At 44.7% G+C, this 26,210-nt stretch overlaps 1 protein-coding gene across 1 annotated transcript in view; it reads right to left on the reverse strand.

Annotated features, from left to right (window-relative positions):
- Window positions 1-276: 276 nt before the first annotated feature.
- Window positions 277-26,210, reverse strand: part of oit3 (oncoprotein induced transcript 3) — a 28,413-nt gene continuing 2,479 nt past the window's right edge. Inside the window, exons 2-9 of the mRNA XM_020535447.2 lie at window positions 22,982-23,356; window positions 13,780-13,890; window positions 8,776-8,898; window positions 6,925-7,047; window positions 5,922-6,082; window positions 3,587-4,002; window positions 2,397-2,496; window positions 277-724 (exon numbers count right to left, since the gene is read on the reverse strand). Coding sequence (XP_020391036.1) covers window positions 557-724; window positions 2,397-2,496; window positions 3,587-4,002; window positions 5,922-6,082; window positions 6,925-7,047; window positions 8,776-8,898; window positions 13,780-13,890; window positions 22,982-23,356 — 1,577 coding nt within the window. The 3' untranslated portion in view covers window positions 277-556. The remainder of the gene's footprint in view (window positions 725-2,396; window positions 2,497-3,586; window positions 4,003-5,921; window positions 6,083-6,924; window positions 7,048-8,775; window positions 8,899-13,779; window positions 13,891-22,981; window positions 23,357-26,210) is intronic.

Raw genomic sequence — 26,210 nt, forward strand, 5'->3', positions numbered from 1 at the left:
TGAGGTTATGCAATTTGGCAGGAAGAATAGAGGAGCTGAATATCATTTAAAGAATTGCGGAATCAAGGGAAAAGACAGGAAGGTGGTGTTAAGGATTATCAGAACAGCTACAATCTCATTGGATGATGGAGTAGACTTGATGAACTGAAAAACCAACCTCTTGCGTCTTAAGGTTTTAGGTGAAAGAGCAGCAAGTCTGAAAATTGACAGGAAAGAGAGAGGAAATACATGCTTCATTCACACATTGTCAACAAAGGATTTGATTCCAAATACAAATTGAAATATACTGGGGCATCTTTATTAAAGTGGTATAATTACACGTGACTAACATTAAGGTATTATTTTCAAACAGAAGGTTAAACATTATTCTATTGTGTGATATTTGTCTTGTATGTATAACAAGGTAGTCATTTTTCATTAATACTAGAAAACAAACTGGCTATGTTCCACAAAAAAAAGAAGGAATGATTCATTTTTTTTTGCTTTTTGTGACCTATGCACAAATTAAAAGATCTTCAAAGTGATGGATGGAATGTTGCGGTAGCTCCAGGTTCCATTATTCTGTGTCAATCACAATTGGCCCTCCAGTGAGCAGATGGTCCCTCATGTGGCCTGTATCCTCTGGCTCGGTGGATCTGCGCATCCTCCTTCGGCATCCCTGGGAGCAACGTGACTTGGTGTCCTGGGCCCCACACACCAGGACTCGGCAGTGCAGGTACACTTTCTGCAGGGCAAGGAGACCAAGTGTCAGTGCACAGTTGCAGCCTCCATTCTAAAGGCCGGGGTGCACACAGAATCACTTATACAAGACAGAAAGAGGCCATTCAGCCCATTGTGTGTGTTAGAGCTTGATGACTTAGATGAAAGTGGCCTAGTGGCATTATCACTGGACTGTTGATCCAGAGACTCAGGTAATGTTCTGGGGACCCAGGTTCAAATCCTAGTACGACAGATGGTGGAATTTGCATCAATAAAGAAATCTGGTATTAAGAGTCTCATGTTGATTGTTGGGAAAAACCCATCTGGTTCATTAATGCCCTTTAAGGAAGGAAACTACCATCCTTACCTGGTCTGGACTAGATGTGACTCCAGACCCACAGCAATATCATTCACTCTTAACTTCCCTCTGGAATGAGCAATAAATGCTGACCTAGCCAGTGACACCCTCATCCCATAAATGAATTCAAAAAAAATTCTCACTTCATGCCTTTTCTGTTTAATTTTTTTTCTGCTAGTTTATTTTTATATTCTTCCATGGGATGTTACCATTGCTGGTGAGGTCAATATTTGTTACTCATCCCTAACTGAGGGGCTTGCTTGACCATTTACTAAGGGTGGGTTAAGGGTAAACCACATTGCTGTGGGTTTGTAACCACATGTAGGCCAGACCAGGTAGAGACAGAAGTTTCTGAGGAGGGGTAACTGGACCCAAGGTGTTAACTCTGCTTTCTTTCCACGAATGCTGCCTGGCCTGCCAAATTTTTCCTGCAATTTCTGATTTTGTTTTTGACAGCAATTTTAACACCATCGCCCTCTAAATGATCAAATTCTCAATTTAGTGCATTATTGGATCAGCTTCCATCATCCTTTCAGATAGTACCTTCTGTATAAAACAACTCGATGTCTAATTATTTTCCCCTCATTCCCCTGTGGTTTTGTTTTACCAATGACCTTGAATCTGTCTCCACTGGCTATTGACCCCTGTGTGACTGGGAACAATTTGTCCTTGTTTATTTTGTCATAATTCCTCACGAATTTTAACACCTTGATGAAATCTTCTCTTAACCATCTTTGCCTTGCAGAAAACAACTCCAACTTCTTACATCACTTCATGTGACTGAGAACCCTCATCCCTGTTACCATTCAGTAAATGTCATCTGCGCCCCTCTATAAAGCCTTGAGGTCATACCTTCAGAGCTCAGAATTGGCCACAATGTTTTCACCATCAGTGTTCTCGTTATTGATTTTCTGAATTGTTTGATCTAAATTGGCTACATTGTCTTCTTTAGCTGAGTGTCCAATCTGACTTCATCAGACTTAGTGTTAGGAGCAAGAGGTCCTACAGACATGATCTAATCCATAACCCCAAACAGAAGAGGCCTCATGTTCGATCTGAATTCTGTCACTGTTGAAATTGCAATCCACATCGCCACCCTCATTGAAATCACAATTGCAATTCATACCCTGATTGCACTCACTGACAAACCCTGCAGATTCTTGTAACTAAAGGCTAACAGGACAAGGACATGGCAGATTCCACAATTTCCTCCTGTGACCATGTGAATGTGAGAGGTTCTGCACCTTTCTGGTTGAACAAGGTGCTCATTCTCTGCCATCAGTTTTAACTCTCTGGGTGCATTTTAGATGTTAGCATTTCTTGTGAAGGAAATTCTCACCTTATTGTCCTTTCCCACAAACTTGAAGACTGGAACATAGAAATGTTTCACTAGATGATCCATGGATGTCTCTTGTTTGACTGTATCGTCATTGATGCAGCTATGAAAGCAGGAACAAAGTGTTTATACAAACTCCATTACATTTAAAAAGAAACAATCTGGTTGTCTTGAGTTGGTTAAAAGGCTCATAGACTTAAATCTAGTTCACCTTACTCATAAAAACTGAGAGACCCGTGGACACTGTCAGAAACGAAAACAGAAATTGCTGGAAAAGCTCAGCAGCTCTGGCAGCATCTGTGGACACAAATCAGACTTAATATCAGTTCTGAGGAAGGGTCACTGGACCTGAAACGTTAACTCTGATTTCACTCCACAGATGCTACCAGGCCAGCTGAGCTTTTCCAGCAACTTCTGTTTTTTTGTTTTCACTTTACTCATAGTTTACTGACTAGGGTATTTGATCATATCAGCTGGGTATAAAGAATCTGCCCGAGAGGGCACTGGCATGTGCAGTTGGGTTAATTCAGAGATTTTCTGGGTGAGTTGGTCAATTGATGTCCCAAGACGTGATAGAGTTGCTTCTGGAGCTTGTGTTAGTAAGTGTGATTGTCAAAGATACTTTTTAAACCAGAAATGGAAAAGCATTCCTTTGATTTCCCTAGAGCTTGAGTTAATATATGACAGTCATGCAGCAAATCAGAACAAATTGGTGTATATTTTGCCCAAATTAGATTTATCAAAGTAACAAGTTATACTGCAGGAAGGAATCTCTTGGTTTCTACTAAAGGGAATACACGATTTCCCCACAGATCTGATCAAATATATATGTGTGAGTCTCAAAAAGACACAGGAAAACCATCATTTAATCTATCAGCCTCTTCTGTAGCCCATTTAAAATCTAACTTATCATGGGCTCATTTAATCTTTGAAGCAAGAGTTCATTTCCTTATTCCTCCTTATCTCCAGCTCCAACGCTCATGGGATTAACTCCCAACCTACACAAACTCTGAACTGAAGCTCCCCCATCTCCTGCTCAGTCCATGTTTTCCAACCTTCACCTGCTCCCAGTCCTGATGAGTGCAAGATGAAAAGCTTTGTCAAAATGTGTCTTTTATTTTCCTGGGAAATTGTGTAGTAGCCGTGTTAAATCAGGACTCTTGAAAACAAATTTGGATCCATCTGCAACTTACCCATCCTTGATGAGGTAGTGCCTCATGATATCATCAGCCTTGGCCGAGGGAGTAGCAAAGCAGTTCTCCACAAGAGCTTCAAGCCCATCCACATGCATGAGAGGCTCGATCCCAAAGTACAATGAGTCTCTCAGTTTGAGGACTGGAGGTGTCTCTTTGTAAGTCTCATCAAAAGCCTTTGATTTGAAGATCTCCAGAGCAAAAGGGAACAGCCCATGGTTTCTCCCCATAATCTGCAGTGGGGAATTTGCAGGGTTTGGGACATAACCCTCGGACACAGTGTATTGGCGGGGGAACTCACAAGTGATGGGGATCACTAGTTTACTGGTTCGGATGATAAAGTCCCCATTACTGCCTGGAGTCTGCTTAGGAATACCAGTCAGAGTGTTCCTTGCTATTATCTTATCACCCGCAACCTGGAGGAAAGGGTTAAAAACAGTAAGATTAGCCAAATACAAAAATCGAAGAACTACGGACGCTGGAATTTTGAAACAAAAACAGAAATTGTTGGAGAAATTCAGCAGCGAGTGTAGAGAGATCCATTCTGAAGAAGGGTCACAGGACTCGAAATGTTAACTCTGCTTTCTCTCCACTGATATTGGCAGACCTGCTGAGTTTCTCCAGCAATTTTTGCTTGTGTCAGCCAAATACTTTCCTGCCTTGTAACCATTCTAGTGTATTAATTTCCCTAAAGAAGATTGCATGGCCTGAGCTGATCATCAGTGGCATTGCTCATGGATTGCACTGTGACAATGAAATTAATGGATCTCCTATGGCATTACTGATTGGTAGCCTATGATCTGGAGCCTAGATTGTGCCACTTATTAAGGGATTGGTTGATTGCCCAAAGTATTGCTCATGGTTATCGGGATCCAGAGCACAGACCATGCTGTAGCTTGGAATTAGTATATCTCCTCTGGTGTTGCACATTGGTAGTCTGGGATATGGAGTACAAATTTTAATGTTTAACAATAGAATTAATGGATCTCCCTGGCATTGCCCAATGGGAGCCTTGGATCTCAAACACAGGTTGTACTATTTAGCTCTAGAATGAATGGACATCTTGTGGCATTGTTCATCCAAAGTCTAGATAGGGAGCACAGATTATGTTGTTTATTTATGAATACCAATTCAAATATAGAGCTGAATGAAGAGGATAGTATATAAAACCAGCAGACGAGGGATCTTGCAGTGTACTGATAATGTCCCTAACTTTGAGCTGGGAGGCTCAGGTTCAGGTTTCACCTGCTCCAGACATGTGTAATAACATATCTGCACAGGTTGGTGAGATATATTTATAACCCCAGGAAAGGATCAACTTCAACATAGAGTTACAGAGTCATACAGTAGGAAAACAGGCCCTTCAGCCCAACTTGTCCACGCTGACCAGGTTTCCTAAACTGAACTAGTCTCATTTGCCTGCAGTTGACCCATATCCCTCTAAACCTTTTCTATCTACGTACCTGTCCAAATGTCTTTTAGATGTTGAGATAACAAGGTGTAGAGCTAGATGAACACAGCAGGCCAAGTAGCATCAGAGGAGCAGGAAGGCTGATGTTTTGGGCCTAGACCCTTCTTCAGAAAGGGTCTAGGCCCAAAATGTCAGCCTTCCTGCTCCTCTGATGCTGCTTAGCCTGCTGTGTTCATCTAGCTCTACGCCTTGTTATCTCAGATTCTCCAGCATCTGCAGTTCCTACTATCTCTGAAGTCTTTTAGATGTTGTAATTTTACCTGCCTCTACCACCTCCTCTGACAGCTTGTTCCACACACGCAGCACCCGCTGTGTGAAAAAGTTGCTCCTGGGGTCCATTCTAACTCTCTCCCCTCTCACCTTGAACCTATGCCTCTAGTTTGGGACTCCCCTACCCTGGGGAAAAGACTTTGGCTAAACACTTTATCTATGCCCCTCATGATTTTGTAACCCTGTATAAGGTCACAACTCAGCCTCCTACGCTCCTGGGAAAAACGTCCCAGTCTATCCAGCCTCTCCTTATAACTCAAACTCTCCACTCTCGGTAACATCTTTGTAAATCTCTTTTGCACCCTTTCTGAATTAATAATATCCTTCCAATAGCGAGGTGACCAGAGTTATACGCAAGTGGTCCAAATGTGGCCCTACTAATGTCTTGTACAGCTGTAACATGATGTCCCAACTCCTATACTAAATGCTCTGACCAATGAAGGCGAGCGTGTCAAATGCCTTCTTCACCACCCTGTCTACCTGTGACGCCACTTTCAAGGAACTATGTACCCACATCCCTGGGTCTCTCTGTTCGACAACACTTGACAACCTTCCAGAACATTCTAGTGAAAAGGATTTAATTTGCATCGTTACCTCAATAGCTGTGCCACAGCTCTTCAGATTAAAGTTGATGTTAGCATGAGTCCCATTGGAAAGTGCTTTACATGATGCATTCAGGAGGTACAGGTCCAAACCCCCGACCAAGTCTTTGGGTACAGCCACTTCAATCGATTCGGATTTGCACTGCACTGGCACTGGCAACAAAAAGAGGTAACAAGAGAGAAACAATGGGTAGAATCACAGCATTATCTTAAAGGGTGTGGAAGAATATCTGTAACAATGGTGCTGAGGTGGAGGTGGTTGTCAGCGTCAAGTTCCCAGGAGTAAATATCACCAACAATCTGTCCTGGTCCATCCACATCGACGCTACAATCAAGAAAACACTCCATTGCCTCTATTTCCTCAGGAGGCTAAGGAAATTCAGCATGTCCACAATGATGCTTCCCAATTTTTATAGATGCACCATAGAAAGCATTCTACCTGGATGCATCAGTGTGGTATTGCAACTGCTCTGCCCAAGACCTCAAGAAACTGCAGAGTTGTGAACACAGGCCAGTCCTTCACAAAAATCAACCCCATTTATACTTCCTGCTGCCTTGGAAAAGCAGCCAACAAAATCAAAGACCCATCCTACCCTGGTTGTACTCTCTTCCACCCTCTTCCATTGGGCAAAAATTTGAAAATGCATACCAACAGTTTCAAGAACAGCTTTTTCCCCGCATTAGCAGATTTATGAACGGACCTCTCATATATTAAAGTTGATCTTTCTCTGCATCTTCTCTGTAGCTGTAACACTTATTCTGCATTCTGTTCTATTACCCCTGATGTAAGGTATGATTTGCTTGGATATCACACAATACAATACTTCTCACTGTATCTTGGTACATATGACAATAATAAATCAAATCAAAGACTGAGACAAAGCGAATTATCACAGCTTTTACCTGCAGTGCTCACTAAAATCCCACATTGTGTGTAACCTTGCTAACAGTTTGTTCTACGTGCCCTCTGATGTAAGGGGAGTTTCTGGATTTACCTTGACAGGTGTGATTGTCTTCTGAGAGCATTAATCCACGTGGGCACTCGCACTGATAGCCTCCGTCCACCAGCACACAGTTGTGGCTACAGCCTCCGTTATTGTTGTGACAGCCTTCAATATCTGCAAGATCAATCATAATACCCCAGCGGGTTGAGGAGAACAGAAAAGATATAGCTTCACCGAATGAAAGCAACCTGCCACTGCATCTCAGGATCGATCTCCTTCACACAAGAAGGTACAGGTACCATTGCATCCCCACACTTCACCAGAACCTCATCACTAACCTCATCCTGAAAGAAATGGCAACATGTTGCCTCTGTTTAAATGTAGAAACATAGAAGATAGCAGCGGGAGGAGGCCATTCAGCGCTTCGAGCCTGCTCCGCCATTCTTTACAATCATGGCTGATCATCCAACTCAGTAGCCTAATCCTGCTTTCTCCCCATAACCTTTGACCCCATTCACCCCAAGTGCTATATCTAGTCGCCTCTTGAATATATACAATGTTTTGGCATCAACTATTTTCTGTAGTAATGAATTCCACAGGCTCACCACTCTCTGGGTGAAGAAATGTCTCTTCATCTCCGTCCTAAATGGTCTACCCCAAATCCTCAGCTCAGTAAATGGTCTACCCCGAATCCTCAGCTCAGTAAATGGTCTACCCCGAATCCTCAGCTCAGTAAATGGTCTACCCCGAATCCTCAGCTCGATAAACAGCAGACTGAGCACAGCACACTGATATCCACCTAAACCGTGCTGCTTATTAAAGGATTTGTGCATCCCCCATGGTATTGCTCAAAAATACTGGGATCTAGAGCACAGATAGCGCTGTAGCATGGAACTAGTGGGAACCCTCACGCCCTAGCATTACACATTGGTTGTAATTATTCACGAGAGCCCTTCTCACAATGAGATTGTTCAGTGATGAGGATAGATGATGGAAGTTGTAGCTGTTCTGTTTAGACAGGATTGTGAAGACATCAAGACAGAGTACATTGGGAGAAGCTATTCCCATTGGCAGAAAGGCTGAGAACCAGATTTTCATTATATTTGTTCATGGGGTGTGGCCATCCTGGACAAGGCCAATATTTATTGCCCATTCCTAATTGTCATTGAGGGCAATTAAGAGCTAAGCACAGTGCTCTGGGTCTGGAGTCACATGTAGGCCCAGTCCAGATAAGGAAGGCAGATTTCCTTCCCTAAACGTTCCCCAGGGAGAAAATTGGCTTAAAGTTATTGACAAATAAATCAGAGGTGACATGACAAATTTTTTTTTAACAAGGAATCGGTTAGGATCAGGAACACACTACCTGAGAAGACAACGGAGGCAGATTCAATTATGACTTCCAAAAGAGAATTGGGCCACTATCTAAGGAGAAAATGTTTGCAAGGCCATGGAGAGGAAAAGGCCGGAGGGTTGGACTAGCTGAGCTCGCGGAGAGCTAGTACAGATATGCCGGGCCAAATGATCTACAGCTGTGTTGTAAAGATTCTGTGTAACAGTCAATATATCTCCAGCAGTCCCTGAAACAATCGGTCACTGAATGGAAGGTCACACAATCTTGCAGTGGGTCACTGAGACGTTAATAAATGTGAAAAGTTCTGGCAGGACATCAAACAGCAGAGCAGTTCAAATCAGGGTCCATTTCTATGCACAGGGCGTAAGTACCATGGGGATGGTACCAAGAGCAGTCCTACCTCCGAGAGCAACAGAACCTGTTGTTGCTCCAGGCTGATATATTTGTACAGAGACCCAGCAGCCCTGCATTTCAAAAGACTTCCACATGATCAGGTTAAACGCAGCTTCCCACCGTCAGAGGTGTTCTCCGAGCTAGGAGCTCTCACTCACCTTCGCAGGTGGCAGCGTTGGTGCCCAGAGACCTTCCAATCCCACACTCGCAACGGAAGGAACCCTGCAGGTTAATGCAGGTCTCACTGCAACCACCGTTATTGACCTCACATTCATTGATGTCTGTGAAGGTGAGAGGGTAGAAGGAAATCAATAGTTAGACATTAGAGGCACACAACTTCAGCTTCAGAACATTTCAATCAATCATTGAAAACCCAGAAAGGTTTGTGTATAAGGGACTGAAAGGCTTAATACTCGACTGAATGCAGAGAGAATCATCCCACTCTAATGATGCCAGAGTAAAGAAATGTAGAAACTACAAGCAGGAATAGGCAATTCAGCCCTTCGAGCCTGCTCTGTTGTTCAATATAATCACAGCTGTATCTCTATTTTATAGAATAGAATAGAATCCCTCCAGCGTGGCTGTTTGGCCCCTCGGGTCCACACTGACCATCTAAAGAGCATTTCAACCAAAACCCCATCCCTACCCTATCCCTGTAACCCTGCATTTTCCCGAACGCTGTGGATCAATTTAGCCACTCCACCTAACCTGCACACCTTTGGACCGTGGGAGTACACCAGAGCACCCGGAGGAAACCCACGCAGACACGGGGAGAATGAGCAAACTCCACACAGACAGTCGACCGAAGGTGGAATCAAGCTTGGGACCTTGGCGCTGTGAGGTGGCAGTGCTAACCACTGAGCCACCATACCGCATCCCCCTATCTCAATGCCAAATTCTCCCCACACCCCTTAAAGTCTTTAAAGTCTAACAATTTATCTATCTCTTTTTTAAATACATTCAGTAACTTGGCCTCCACATCATTGTGTGGGAGAGAGTTCCACAGCTTTGCTACCCTTTGAGTGAAGAAAGTTTTCTTTGTCTCAGTCCAAAATGGACCACCCTGTGTCACGTCAGCATTCTTTAAGAGACAGACCTAAGGTTCAAGAGTTCCTAACCATCTCTGCGGTAACGTGGGTGATATTCCTATCTGCTGTAAATAGTTCCAGTTGTTGCACTTTAGTTTCACATCAAAGCAACAAGCCTCTTCTAGTTAGACCAGAAAGGTGTCTCTCCTCATCCATACCAGACCACTTTGGCCTTGATGGAACCTACACACAAAGGTATTTAATACAAATTAGCTACTGCAAACCCTTGCAACAAACAAGCAGATCAAGAGAAGAGAATTGGAAACAATTACTACAATTCATCTTTTTTTTCCTTTATTCATTCATGCGATGAGGATGTCGCTGACCGGGCAGCATTTATTGCCCATCCCTAATTGCCCAGAAGGTGATTAAGAGTCAACCACATTGCTGTGGGTGTGGAGTCACATGTTGGCCAGACCAGGTAAGGATGACAGTTTCCTTCCCTAAAGGACATTTGTGAACCAGATGGGTTTTTCCCAACAATCGACAATGGATTCATGGTCATCATTAGACTCTTAATTCCAGATATTTATTGAATTCAAATTCCACCATCTGCCATGGCAGGATTTGAACCCAGGTCCTCCAGTACATTATCTGGGTCTCTAGATTTAATAGTCCAGCGATAATACCACTAGGCCATCGCCTCCCCTCTAAACTATCCTCCATCGTCCAGCCATTGTACTCCCTTTGTTATCCCTTTGCATTGTTATTTTCCCAAGAGGATGCACGGTGGCTCAGTGGTTAGCACTGCTACCTCACAGCATCAGGGACCCAGGCTCAGTTGCACCCTCGGGTGACTGTCTGTGTGGAGTTTGCACATTCTCCCCGTGTCTGCGTGGGTTTCCTCCGGGTGCGCTGGTCTCCCCCCACAGTCTGAAGATATGCAGTTTGGGCGGATTAGCCATGGGAAATGCAGGTTTGCGGGGATAGGGTAGGGGGTGGGTGCAGGTAGAGAGTCAGGGTGAGGTTGATGGGCTGAAAGACCTGCTTCCACACTGTTGGGATATTACACTTCTGTACCATATGACTCACAGTGATTACTAACTACAAAACCTAAAGAACTGTGGATGCTAGAAATCTGAGACAAAAACAGAAACTGCTGGGAAAAATCAGCAGGTCTGGCAGTAGCTGTGGAGAGAGAGAGTGGACTTCTGAAGAAGGCTCACAGAATCTGAAATGTTACCTCTGCTTTCTCTCTCCACAGATTTTGCCAGATCTGCTGAGTTTCTCAAGCTGTATGTGTAGTCCAAAGCCATATTACATCCATACTAAAGACAAACTCTAGTGGTTTAAACTTTGAATCCTGATGACGCAAAGGCCTGAACTTGAGAAATACTTTAGGGAAACCACAAATCCCTTAATAAAAAAACACAATCTAGGTTCCAGGTTCATGGGCTACCAATCAACAATGCCACAAGTTTCACTGGGAGATGGGAGATCCACTAATTTCATTGTTACAGCGCAATCTGAGCTCTGGATCTCAATACCCATGAGCAATGCCACTGATGATCAGCTCAGATTGTGCAAACTTCTTTAGGGAAATCGTTCGCACTGGAATGGTTGCAAGGCAGTTCCCACGGGGATTCTGAGTTGCTGTGGTAACATCTTCTTCCACCTGCATGTTGTGGTCTGGAGCTACAGATAGAGATGGTAGAGACTTTAACGTTCTCTCCATCACTTTGGGATGCTCAGGAATCTCTCCCACTCTCGCCATTGGAGTGAGTGGTGAGGGTTTACACATTGAGGTTTTGGCCGTGTCATGAACACTCAGCCGCAAAGTCTTAGTTTGAAGGGAGGGATCTGAAACCTGGGGCTTCTGTCTCAGGCACGGACATTATCCACTATACCTAGAAATCAATGATCAGTATGTCATTCAACTCTGTCCTATCTACTATTTTTATTTTGCACTTTATGTTTTACTTGGAATGATTGATTGTAAATCTTACCTCAGTTTGGCTTTGAACCAATGGAAGCCAATTTTTAAGTAAACAGATCTTTGATAATAATAAGTCAGTTGTTAGATAGTCACCTCTCCCTCTGACACTATTCGCCTCATTACCTTCCCTGGTGACGTTTTGACATAAGAAAGATGTGAGCTGCTCTATCATAAAATCATATGAATTGTGGCAGGAGTAGGCCACTCTACCCTTCGGTCTACTCCATGATTGATCTGATCTGATCTAGTGCCATTTTCGTGTCTGTCACCCATAACCTTGACTCTTTCCAGTCAGAAGTTTGCCCAACACAATATAGTCAATGACACAGCCTCCATTCCCCACTGGGGCACAGAATTCAAATGACTAAAGACTGCTCTGAGAGAAGAAATTCCTCCCCATCTCTGTTTTAAATGGATGATCCCCTGTTTTTTTAAAACCGTGCTTCCTAGGTCTGGGCTTCCCCCAAGACAGTAAACATCATCTCAGCTTCTACAAGGTTGCTGAGCTGTAATCTGTACCCTTTGAAGAGTTGGAGATGAAGTCAGAGATGTTCACATGTTGCAGTTGATCGACACCATTGGGATATTGAGTGTAGACACTCAGAGTCATAGACTCATCGAGATATAAAGCACAGAAAAAGACCCTTCGGTCCAACTCGTCCATGCCGACCAGGTATCCTAAATTAATTTTGGTCTATTTGACAGCATTTGGCCCATGTCCCTCTAAACCCTTCCCATTCATGTATTCTGTCCAGATGCCTTTTAAATGTTGTAATTTTACCAGACCCCACCACCTCCTCCAGATACAGTCAGTTCACTGTGTCAGTTTGTCTATATTCAATTCTTTGTAATAATTACTCGTGCTTCAGAGTGAACAACTTCACCTTATAATAATGCCAAAACTGAATAAAGCCTGCCTATATTAATTAATGATACATACTTATGGCTCAGTGGGTGACACATTTAGCCCTAAATCATAAGATTAGAGGTTAAACTCCCACCCCAGTGGCCAGAGCAGCAGAAATCAAAGCTGATACCCCCCTCCTGGTGGCGTACTGAGGGAGCGCTGCACTGTCAGAAGTGCAACTTTTTAGATGAGACACTAACCTGAAACACCAGCTGCCGTCTCTGGTGGTTGTTCAAAGAGGAGCGACAGTATTTTGGGCAGTAGTTATCCCTTATCCAGTATGGCTGAAAGCAGATAATCGGGCCACTATGGCATTGCTGTATGTGGGAGCTTCCTGTGCACACATTGGCTGCCATGTTTCCAACAACTATGACTACTCTTCAAAAGTATTTCATTGCAGAGTGCTTTGGGATGCCTCGCGTTTGTGACAGGCCCTATACAAATGTAGGTCCACCTCTCATCATACGTACTAACGTACAGATCTGACCATCTTTAACGATTTTGAACAACAAACTTTTCTTTTTTTAATTCAAGCCCTTTCTAGATTGACAAATCCATGTATACACTCAGCTTATAAATTGCTATTGTCTTGACTTACAATTTCCCAGAGTTGGTTTGGTACTGCTTAGACAGTCCACTTGTTGCATCTAGCTCATCCTTCCAAAGAAATGGATTAAAATTATTTTAACTAACGATGATATCTGCACATTTGACTTATATTATGAAAGAAGGATTTGCATTTGATTGGTGCTATGCCCAAGTTCCTAATGCACCTTAGGACATTGCAATGTCTGGAGCATTTTCACAACGTAAGAAATACAGCAACCTCTTTGTGCACAGTAGGATCCTACAAACAGCATTGTGCTACTGGCCAGCATACGTTCTATTTAAAGGGAAGCTAAAGCAGCACATGAAGAGGGAAGGAAAATGGGCGATAGATTGGATTGATGCATACTGGATAGGGGTTGGCTGAATGTCCTGCTTCTGTGCTGTGAGTTTCATGTGGTGATATAAACCCAACATTGCCATGTCCAGAAATTCCCATCCTCTCTCTCTGTCCCTGAATAGCGGCTCCCAAATCAATGCTTCAAATACACCACAGCAAAAGAACTTTTAACCCACCCTTCGATAAATTCAACCAGGATGAAAGAACATTTAGTTCTTGCTGGCTTTCAGGATCAACACTCTCCCATTTGTCCCCCATGAGTGCAGTCCTTTTGGAACTCCTTACCTAGACATGTCTGGGAATCTGGGCCCAGGATGGTACCAGCAGCACACTGGCATTCGTCTTCACCAGTGCAGTGCCCCTCACAATCCGAGATATCGCAAATGTCATAGAAATCTGTGAACGACAAAAGCCCTGGTGAGTGGGAGGTAGCAACATCACAGCATGAGAGAGGCTTGGGGCACACTGTCATGCCATGTTACAGTGTGACCAATACGACATCCTATTGTCAACACAGGCACAGGAACACCAAATGGAAATCTAAAGAACGATGGCAGAACAGATGGCTTATAAAGTTTCTGAAGAAGGGTCTAGGCCCAAAACATTAGCTTTCCTGCTCCTCTGATGCTGCTTGACCTGCTGTGTTCATCCAGCTCTACACCTTGTTACCTCGGTTTATAAAGTGACGTTGGACGTGGGGCTGAGCACATAGCTTCAGTTATCACAGAATCCCTACAGAGTGGAAGCAGGCCACTCGGCCCAGCTAGTCCACACCGACCCTCCCTCCCAGACCCACCGTATCCCTGTAACTGTCCATTTCCCATGGCTAGCCCACCCAGCCTGCACATCCCTGGACATTATGGGCAATTTAGCATGGCCAATCCACCCTAACCTGCACATCTTTGGACTGTGGGAGGAAACTCACACAGACACGGGGAGAACGTGCAAACTCCACACAGCCAGTCGCCCGAGGCTGGAATCGAACTCCTAGTGCTATGAGGCTACAGTGCTAACCACTGAGCCACCGTGCCACCCTAAGGCCTCCAATCCAATCTCCCCACTTGGCAAGGCTGGCAGTGATCAACCAGCTGAACAGCTGTGGGTCTGGGCTTGGGTCCATGAAATTCCTGGCAAAATGCTGCTCTTCCATCCGTTAAATTGGGTGAGGCTGGTATCATGAGCTGGTGAGTGCACAAGCCAAAAATTCATGGTGATAAGTCAAACCATCAAGGGACACAGCACATGGTATGTCCATTAAGTGCTTAGAACATAGAACAGTACAGCACAGGAACGGGCCCTTCAGCCCATGATGCTGTGCCTAACATGATGCCAAATTAAACTAATCCCCTCTTCCTGCCCTTGGCCCATATCCCTCCATTCCTTGCATATTCATGTGCTTATCTAAAAGTCCCTTAAACGCCCCTTGCTACATGCAAATCATTTCCTTTGTTACTTGCAGATCTGTTTCCTCTGGTTGGTGAGCCGGAAACCAGAGATTCAAGTTTACGATAACACCCAAAACAATCAGGGGAAACGAGGAATGTTGAATTGGCAGGATTTTTTCAAGGGTCCCATTTCTTGTCCATCCTAATTAGCCCTGATACTGAGCCACCCTCTTGAATCACGGCAGTCTTCCTGGAGGAGGTAGTTATTATAATCTGGAATATACTGCCTTGAAAGATGGTGGAAGCGATACAAAAGTAGCTTTCAAAAGAGGATTGGACGTAATCACTTGGTAAGACAGAACCTGAACATTGTTGATAATGGAGACATGCTGGTGGACATTTTTGGCCTATAAACATCAGGACAGATGCAAGAATGCCAAATTTCTAAGGGAGCAGCAATTTATAAGGAAGGGGTGTTGAGACCCAACTTGCCAACCAATCAGCACCCTTCCCTCATGCAGTAAGAATTAGGGTCATATACAGCATGGATTCAGACCCTTCGGTCCAACTCATCCCTGCCAACCAGACAACCCAATCTGACCGAGTCCCAATTGCCATCATTTAGTCCATATCCCTCTAAACCCTTCTTATTCATATATCCACCCAGATGCCTTTTAAATGTTATGATCGTACCCACCTCTCCAATCTCCTCTGCCAGCTCATTCCATTCACGCACCACCCTCTGCATGAAAAAGTTATCCCTCAGCTCCTTTCCCCTCTCACCTTAAATCTATGCCCTCTAGTTTTGGACTATCCCACCTTGGGAAAAAAAACCTGGCTATTCACTCTACCCATGCCTCTCATGATTTTAGAGGATCCCTTAGAAGTTTGGCATTCTTGCCATCTGTCCTGACGAGTACAAGGCAAAAAAGCTTCATCGACATGTTTCTTTTCGTCCAAATTTGGACATGTATTTGGAAAGGAAATATTTGCAGAACTACAGAGAAAGAGAAGGGGAGTAAGATTAATTGGATAATTCTTGCACTGGAGCTGGCAAAAGCCCAATGGAACAAATGGATTCTTTCTGCACTCTGCGATTACATTGTTATTAATCTGACCTGGCACTGAGATTGTCAAGTGATGTTCAGCCCCCATAAGCAGAATACCTGCAAACGTGGTTCGTGTGTGGAATGAACTTCCGGAGGAAGTGGTAGATGCGGGTATAATTACAATGTTTAAAAGACATTTGGATGGATATATGAATTGGAAAAGTTTGGTGGGATATGGGCCAGGACCAGGCAGGTGGGACTAGTTTAGTTTGGGATTATCTTCGGCATGGACAGGTTGGACCAAAGGGTCTATTTCCGTGCTGTACGACTCTATGGAAAATATGATGGGGTCATGTTACAGGAAGCATGTGTGACTCTTGCAGCTGGTGTGCACTCTAAGCAAGATTTTCATTAAGTTCTAAAAAATAAGCAGTAGATCTCCCGGTGTTACTCCCAGAGCAGACACTGCTTCACAACATTGGGGTATTATCAGCAAAACCTGACAGGGTAAGCAGAGGGAGCAAGTGTGACACTTACAGGAAATAGATACAATAGAACATTCAAAATGGTACATTTCCTTTGGGGTGTGTCAGAATGATGAATGAACTCAATGGAAGGAAAGATAAATAGAAAGAAGTGTAAATGCAATTAAAATAGAACGTGAAGTAGGATGAAAAGTAAAGAGGGGCCTTGTGTGGAGCATGTGACCTTAAACCCTTTCAAGAGGCATGGGTAGCTGGGTATTTATTGCCCATCCCTACACTGCCTGGAGGGTAGTTAAGATTTAATCGCATTGCTGCGGGATCACATAGGCCAGACCATGTAATGACAGACTAAGGGAAATCAGTGAACCAGATAGGCTTTTGCAGTTGCTATTATGCCAGCTCTTTCCATTTGTTGAATTTTACCATTTGATGGGATTTCATGTGCCCAAACCATTAGGCTGCTGGTATGGAATTATTAATCCAAAGCATTACACTTCCACCAGCCCCTGTATCCATGCCATAAAATATATGCAGCATTAACTCTACAAGAGGAGAGATATTCTAGAGAAATAAAGTGATAACGATAGCAGAGTTTAATTCAAGAAACATGCTTGCAATCCAAAGGTTAAATTGTAGTGAGGCTTGCAATGGAAGATATACACACAGATATAATAATCAGGTTAATAACATGCAAACATGTAACAGTATCAATAGACCAAATACATTCAGCAGGTAGCAAACATGTGGTGGACAGGACATTAAAAGAAGGGTAATGTTGATTTTAAATTATGCTAATATTACAAAGCAATTCTGTACACCAATCCCACACTGGACTAATTATATAATTTTAACTTCTACGGCGAGGGAGTTAGATATTGAGTAACTGAGCTGTATACACTAAGGTCTAACAATGGATAGGACTGTTCAGATTCAGCTGTTGAGACATCCCAGCTATTAGCTGTTCCCCCAAATACCCTTCCTTCCCGAGCAGCCCCTCCACTGATAGTGGGAAGGGGGCTATTGGCCAAAATGCCTGTTCCCCATTGCTTTCCTTCCGGGAAACTTTGATCAGGAAAAGAGGCCAGAATTGGTTGAGCTGTGATAACCCCACAGCGGAACAGCTGCATTGATTGTCAGCCCTGACAGAGGTGTGAGGAAACACGGGGCAGTAGTCACCCACAACAAGATAAAGAGCCAACATCAGACAGCAGTAGTGAGGAGTAACTGAGGAGGATCCTGGGAGAAATCAACTTGATCACCACAACTGAGAAGGGGATTGTGGAGGACCAAATATCAAAGAATGGTGAAGCTCCCAAACATTACATTACTGTAGTATTTCCCTCCTCCTTAAGGCAAAACATGAGAGAGAGAGCGAGTGAGAGTGAGAGGGAAAAAGATCGAGAGGCAGGGAGAGAGAGGGAGACAGAGAGAGAGAGAGAGAGAGAAAAGGGGAGAGAAAGATGGAGATGGAGAGAGTGGGAGAGAGAAAGAGGGAGATGGAGAGAGAGAGAAAGGGAGAGAGAGAGATGTTGTTAAAAATTCTGGTAGTGGCTTATAAACAGTAGAGCCTCAGCAGTGAGGCCAAAGTGGTGCTGTTGAGGTCAAAGTGCAGGCTTTGGTGAGCCATCAGGCTCCACTGAGGTGTGCAAGCAGCATGAAGGTACAGCAAGTTAAGGGCTTTCCTTTTAATCCAGTAGTTGCCAAATGGGGTAGACATGGCAGTTAGTGGATTGGTACACTCCTCCTGCGAGGTGTGGGAGATCAGGGAGAAGTCAAATGTGCTGGATAGGTACATCTGCAGGAGGTATGTCCATCTACAGCTCCTCTCAGAGCACATGGATCGGTTAGTACAGCTGGAGTGAGTTGGACTCACTGAGGAGCATACAGGAGGCAGAAAGTTTCATAGATAGGAGTTTCGGGGATGTGGTCACACCAAAGGTTCAGCCAAATAGATGGATGACCGCCAGGAGGGGTGAGCAGACAGTGAAGGAGTCTCCTGTGGCCATTCCCCTCTCAAACAGGGGGATACTGTTTTGGATACTATTGGGGGTGGGGGGGTGGCGATAGAAGCATCAGGCAAATTGATGGCTCCATGGCTGGCACTGTTATACAGCAGGGAGGGTCAAAGCATAGGTGAGAGGGAGTGATAGGAGACTCTATAAGTTGGGGCACATATAGGCGTTTCTGTGGCCGTGAGCGAGACTCCAGGAACATGTGTTCACCTCCCTGGTGCCAACGTCAAGGATGTATCTGAGTGGCACAGGATATTCTAAAGGGGGAGAGAGAGCAACCAGAAGTTGTAGTCCATATTATTACTAACAACATAGGCAGGAAGAGAGATGAGGTCCTGAAAAGGGAATTTGGGGAGTTAGGCAGCAAGTTGCAAAGCAGGACCTCTAGAGTTGTAATCTCAGGATTTGCCCCTGCCAGTAAGGCCAGAATATGGAGATAATACATCTGAATGTGTGGCTAAAGAGCTGGTATAGGAGGAAGGGATTCAGATATCTGGATCATTGGAATCTCTTCCAGGGCAGGAGGGATCTGTTCAGGAAGAACAGGCACACCTAAACTGGAGGGGCACCAATATCCTTATAGGGAGGTTTGCTAGTGCCATTCAGGAGGGGGTTAAACTTGTGTGGCAGGGGAGTGGGAACCAAAGCAGTAGCTCAACGTGTGGAGTGGTTGAGGAGAAGGTCGAGATTAGGTCAAGTAAGTCTAATAGGCAGGCCTAGGTTAATGAACACGGTGGGACTGTTGGTCTGAAGTGCATTTATTTTAATGCAAGGTGTATAATAGGCAAGGCAGAAGAGCTTAGAGAAAAACCGAAAGAACTGTGGTCGCTGCAAATCAGGAACAAAAACAAAGTTGCTGGAAAAGCTCAACAGGTCTGGCAGCATCTGTGAAGAAAGAAACAGTTAACATTTCGGACCCTTCCTCAGAAGAGCTTAGAGACTGGAAGAGTACATGGAACTATGGTGTTGTAGCCATCACAGAAACTTGCTTGAGAGAAGGGCAAGACTGGCAGCTCAATGTTCCAGGGTTTAGATGTCTCAGGCGTGATAGAGAGAAATGTAAAAGTGTTGGGGGAGTTGCATTACTGATTAAGGAGAATGTCAAAGCTGCACTAAGAGAGGACACCTTGGAGAGTTCATCCAGGTAGGGCAACATGGGAAGAACTCAGGTATAAGACAGGTGCAATCACTATGGTGGGGTTATACTATAGGCCGCCCATTAGCTAGAGGGAGGTAGAGGAACAGATATGTAGGCAAATCATGGAAATACGTAAAAACAACAGGGATGTTGTAGTGGGTGATTTTAACTTCCCCAATATTGACTGGGACTCCCTGAGTACCAGGGGTTTAGATGGGGTAGAATTTGGTAAATGCATCCTGGAAGGTTCCTTGAAACAATATGTAGATAGTCCAACAAGGGATGGGGCCATACTAGACCTTATATTGGGGGAAATGAGCCTGACCAGATGATCAAAGTTTCAATCAGGGAGCATTTTGAGGACAGTGATCATAACTCAGTAAGATTTGAGATAGATATGGATGAGGGTTAGACTGGTCTTTGGGGGAAAGTGTTAAATTGGGGGAAAGTTAATTACAACAGTATTAGACAGGAGCTGGAGAAATTAGATTTGAGTCGGCTGTTTGAGGGTAAATCCACAGCTGACACGTGGGAGTCTTTTAAAGGCCAGTTGATCAGAACTTGGGACCAGGACGTTTGTGTGAGGATGTAAGATAAGGAAGGCAAGATTCGGGAACCCTGGATGACAATAGATATTGAAAGTCTAGTCAAAAAGAAAAAGCAAGTACATGTAAAGTTTAGGAAACTGAAATCACTTGAGGAATATATAGAAAGCAGGAAAGAATTTAAACCAGAAATTAGGAGGACTAAAAAGGGGCCATGAAATGTCCTTGGCATAGGATTAAGGAGAATCCCAGGACATTTTACATGTATATTAATTGCAAGAGGGTAGCTAGGGAAAGGTTAGGAACAAAAACAAAGTTGCTGGAAAAGCTCAGATAACAAGGTGTAGAGCTGGATGAACACAGCAGGCCAAGCAGCATCAGAGGAGCAGGAAGGCTGACATTTCGGGCCTAGACTTTGAATATAACCCCTAGACATTTTCTGATGAAGGGTCTAGGCCCGAAACGTCAGCCTTCCTGCTCCTCTGATGCTGCTTGGCCTGCTGTGTTCATCCAGCTCTATACCTTGTTATCTCAGATTCTCCAGCATCTGCAGTTCCTACTATCTACTGCTGGAAAAGCTCAGCAGGTCTGGCAGCATCTGTGGAGGAGAAAACAGAGTTAACGTTTCGGGTCCGGTGACCCTTCCTCAGAACTCAGTGTGAGGTAATGCATTTTGGGAGATCAAATGCAAGGGGTAAGTAAGCAGTAAATTCCAAGACCCCTAGGAGCATTTATATACAGAAGGATCTTGTGGTGCAAGTCCATAGCTCCCTGAAAGAGGCAACATGAGTGGATAAGTTGTAATCAATACAGTGTGGAGCTGGAGGAACACAGCAGGTCAGGCGGCATCAGAGGAGGAGGAAAGTCAATGTTTTGGGTTTACACCCTTCATCAGGACTGAAACGTTGACATTCCTGCTCTTCTGATGCTGCCTGGCCTGCTGTGTTCCTCCAGCTCCACACTGTATTGACTCTGACTCCAGCATCTGCCGTTCTTGCTATCTCTGGATAAGTTGCAAAGAATATGTACATAATGTTTGCCTTCATCGGTTGGGGCATTGAGTATAAAAGTTGGTAAGTCATGTTGCGGCTGTATAAAACTTTAGTTAGACCGCATTTGGAGTATTGTGTGCAGTTCTGGTCACCACACTATAGGAAGGATGTGGAGGCTTCGGAGAGGGTGAAAAAGAGGCTTAACAGGATGTGGTCTGGAATGTATTAGCTATAAGGAGAGGTTGGACAAACTTGGATTGTTTTCTCTAGAGCAAGAGAGGCTGAGGGGCGGCCTGAAAGAAGTATATAAAATTATGAGAAGCATGGATAGGGTGGATTGTTGGAGTCTTTTCCCCAGGGTGGAGATGTCAAATACTTGGAGGTATAGGTTTAAGGTGAGAGGGAGAAAGTTTAAGGGAGATGTCTGAGGTACATTTTTTACACAGAGGGTGGTAGGTGCTTGGAATACAACAGCAATGTTTAAGAAATAGTAAGAACTGCCGATGCTGGAGTCAGAGATAACACAGTGTGGAGTTTCTGAAGAAGGGTCCCGACCCGAAACGCCAGCTTTCCTGCTCCTCTGATGCTGCCTGGCCTGCTGTGTTCCTCCAGTTCCACACTGTGTTAGCAATGTTTAAGAGGCATTTAGACAGCCAAAATGAACAGGCAGGGGATAGAGTGAAACGGACCATGTGCAGGGAGATAGAATTACTTTAGAATGGTATCACAGTCGGCATGGACATGGTGGGCCAATATGCCTATTCCTGTACTGTTCGACATTCTAACATTTAGGACAGGGGAGATAAATGCAAGGGGACTGAAGGGGGAAGCTGACAATAAAGGAACGGGCAGGCTACAAATGAAAAAAAAATTCACTAGGAATATTATGAAATTACAGAGGAACAGCATGGGAATTTGCTAGAAAAAGTAGCTACTAAACAGAAATATCCAGACCAAGTCTCCTGGAAAGCTGAAACACAGATAAATCCTATTTCTTACCTTAAGTTGGGCCAGTGATTTAATGGAGCTCCTCTGGCACAGAAATACAGTAATACAGTCCCTACCTGTGGGACCAGGAAAACTCAGGTCCAAGTCCCAGCACCTCTACAGGTGTGTGATAACATCTCTTAAAAGGCTAATTAAGAAAATACCTGCAATTATGGATCTATTGAGGGAGGGGCTGGGCTATTGACAGAGACCAGCATTAAAGCTTAGACACAACTCACACTGACCAAATGAACAATTTCCCAATAAAAAACAGCAGTGTTGTAGTAATACCATTGGTCTAGTAATCTCAAGATCCAGACCAATGCTCTTGGGACAGGGGTTCAAATCTTCAAGGTACTAGCCAGTGAAATTGAAATTTAATTCATAAATCTTGAACATAAACCTAATTTCAATTATGTTGACCATGAAACTTCCATCAATTTTTGTAACAACCCATCTGGTTCACTAATGTCCTTTATAGAAGGAAATCTGCCATCCTTACCCTGTCTGGACTACGTGTGACTCCAGACCCATGGCAATGTGGCTGACTCTTAGCCTCCAGCCGCAGGGACCCTCACAAGCCTCTCAGTTCAAGGACATTTTGGGATGAGCAACAAATGCTGGCCTTGCCACCAAACAGTAAAGAATTTAAAGTGGATTTGGAATGCATCAGTCATTGTTCAAGTTTGGTATTAATTGGCACTGAAATTGTAGATTGACAGAGGAAAGTGCCCCAGGTGTAAAGGGTGGGGATTGTTGCAGTAGAAGATCTCTGACCTCGGTAGCTGTCTGATGTACTTGCTGGTGGAAAAACCTGGGCAGGGGTTTAATTGGCAGGGCTGGCATTGATGAGCAGAAGAGAAAGCAAGAGACCCGGAAGCATTGAGTACTTACGTCCGCAATAGACATGGAAACAGACGCTCGGCTTGGGCAACCGATAAACATAATAACCCTTCGGGCAAGCCTTCACATCTATCGTGGTGCTCCATAGGCAGCAGTTATCATTGAAGCTGGCACATGCCTGTATTGACATGATGCCATCGGCTGGCATGGGGTGGCTGCCATTCAGCCAGATGGGCGCGTGAGTACCGCACAGGTTCTCCTGGATGCAGAATGTGGGCATGGCATCGCCTGCCATCCCGATGAAGCGGTACCACTCTCCATCCATGTTATTGTCGCACATGGGCGTCCCGTGCGAGGTGTTAATGTGGTGCTCCGTGTTGCGCCAGGGCTCATTCAAGCTGATGTATGCAGAGCAAGGATCCACCACTGCCAATGGGAAAAAAAACCAATGTCATTCCACAGCACTCCATTGACATATAATTACATATTTATACGTAATTATGATTCGGGCGGCACGGTGGCACAGTGCTTAGCACTGCTGCCTCACAAGCGCCAGGGACCTGGGTTTGATTCCAGCCTCGGGTGACTGTCTGTGTGGAGTTTGCACACTCTCCCCGTGTCTGTGTGGGTTTCCTCCGGGTGCTCTGGTTTCCTCCCACAGTCCAAAGATGTGCAGGGTATGTGGATTGGCCGTGCTAAATTACCCATAGTGTCCAGGGATGTTTAGGTTAGGTGGGTTAGACATGGGAAATCAGGGGTGGGATAATGGGCCTGGGTGGGATACTCTGAGGGGTGGTGTGGACTTGTTGGGCCGAATGGCCTGTTTCCACACTGTAGGGATTCTATAATTTTTACATTTTCATTGTAAACCCAATTGTACTTCAGAAGGTGACTGACCTATATGGGTTTGTTTTGTACGTGTGTCTTGAAGGGAGTTCATCTTTTGGGACTCCATATGCTGTGTGTACACAAGATTATAGCCTTGCCTGATTGCTGCTATGAGGCTTCACGCACTCACATAGATATCATTTGATTCACTGTAATGTTTGCTACATAACCTGTCAATGTGTTTTGCTGTTTCAACTAAATTAACCGACAAGAGTTAATCAATTCCTGACAAGCGATCGATTTTTGGCCCATTATCATTCACATGGGATGTGTCACCCATTTGTATTTAGAGAATTCTAAATACTTGCTTACTTACCAGCCAAACATCGGTAACGTCCTCTGCCCACAGACAGCAGGAGGTAAGAGATGGAGAACAGAAGTGGAGAGGATCAGAAGTTCAAAAGCAAAAAGCAGGGGAATGGAAGGTTGGAGTCCAGCAGTGGGAGGTGGGGAGACAGAAATGAGTGGAGCTCTGGAATATTGATAAAGACAGTGACACTGAGTGTCCAGTGTGAGTGCAAAGGGTTAGACAGGACCAGGTGGCTCTAGTATCTGACCATGCAATACCACTGGTGGAACAGCTCCCTTACGCGTAGGTTTTGTGGAACATGCAAATACTGTTTGAATCATGTGAATAGAATTACCTTTGGTTTATTCCTGAACAGATTTGCATAGAGAACTAACAGGACTCACCCTACTGTACATGTGCCACCAGATTAGATTCAGATGGACGATACAAGCTGAAATTCACAAAAGAAAAACGTGCATTTTATGTGGCACTTTTCATCGCTTTTGATTGCCCACATGTACCTCAGAGACAAAGCAATACCTTTAAACACAAACAGAAAGTGCTGGAGAAACTCAGCAGGTCTAGCCACAGCTGTAGAGAGAAAAACAGAGTTAATGCTTTGAGTCCAGTGACCCTTCAATATTTAATCCCTGCAAACAGGCAAGTTCGGCAACTGATTCATAGAAACCCTGCAGTGTGAGAGCAGGCCATTCAGCCCATCAGGTCCACCCCAACCCTCCAAAGAGCGTCCCGTCCAGACCCATCCTCTCCCAGCATTTCCCATGGCCATTCCATTGGACAATTCACCTAACCTGCACGTCTTCGACTGTGGGAGGAAACCGGAGCTCCCAGAGGAAACCCACACAGACACGGGGAGAATGTGCAAACTCCGCACAGATTGTTGCCCAAGACTTGAACAGGTCCCTGGCGCTGTGAGGCAGCAATGCTAACCACTGAGCCAATTCGACAAACAACAATAAGGTGATCAAACAGTTCAACTATTTTGGTTTCTACAAGTTGAGGGTAAGTGCTGGTCAAGACAGAACTTGATCTTCAAGCTATTGGATCATTTATGTCCTTTTGTTCAAGTTAGTTTTGTACATAATGCAAATTAACAGCACTTTTGCCAGTTTGGCATTCCCTGAGTATTACTCTGAATTGTCATTCCCTACAGCGTTGAGGTGGGGCTCAGTTGGCAAAATGGCTGGTTTGCAATGCAGAGTGATACTAATTATATGGTGTTCAATTCCTGCATTGGCTGAGGTTACCATGGAAGACTCTCCTTCTCAACCTCTCCCCTCACCCAAGGCATGGTAACTCTCAGGTTAAATCACCACCAGTCATCTCTATCTCTCTAATGAGAGAGCAGCCCTGTGGTCTAGTAAAACTATGGCAACTTCACCTTTTTTTACCTGGAGCTCGACTCTCAGAGCTGAAAGACCGCTATTGTAAAGCCAAGCTGACACTATGCTACACCTGCCCCCATACCTCCTCCCTCACCCCCATCCCAGGCCCCAAGAAGACTTTCCACATCAAGCAGATGTTCACCTGCACATCTGCCAATGTGGTATACTGCATCCGCTGTACCCGGTGTGGCTTCCTCTACATCGGGGAAACCAAGCGGAGACTCGGGGACCGCTTTGCAGAACACTTACGCTCGGTTCGCAACAAACAACTGCACCTCCCAGTCGCGAACCATTTCAACTCCCCCTCCCATTCCTCAGACGACATGTCCATCCTGGGCCTCCTGCAGTGCCACAACGATGCCACCCGAAGGTTGCAGGAACAGCAACTCATATTCCGCTTGGGAACCCTGCAGCCCAATGGTATCAATGTGGATTTCACAAGTTTCAAAATCTCCCCTCCCCCTACCGCATCCCAAAACCAGTCCAGCTCGTCCCTGCCTCCCTAACCTGTTCTTCCTCCCACCTATCCCCTCCTCCCACCTCAAGCCGCACCTCCATCTCCTACCGACCAACCTCATCCCGCCCCCTTGACCTGTCCGTCCTCCCTGGACTGACCTATCCCCTTCCTAACTCCCTACCTACACTCACCTTTACTGGCTCCATCCCCGCCTCTTCGACCTGTTTGTTTCCTCTCCAC

The sequence above is a fragment of the Rhincodon typus genome, chromosome 34, assembly GCF_021869965.1.
Source record: "Rhincodon typus isolate 14 chromosome 34, sRhiTyp1.1, whole genome shotgun sequence".
Lineage (NCBI taxonomy): Eukaryota > Metazoa > Chordata > Chondrichthyes > Orectolobiformes > Rhincodontidae > Rhincodon > Rhincodon typus.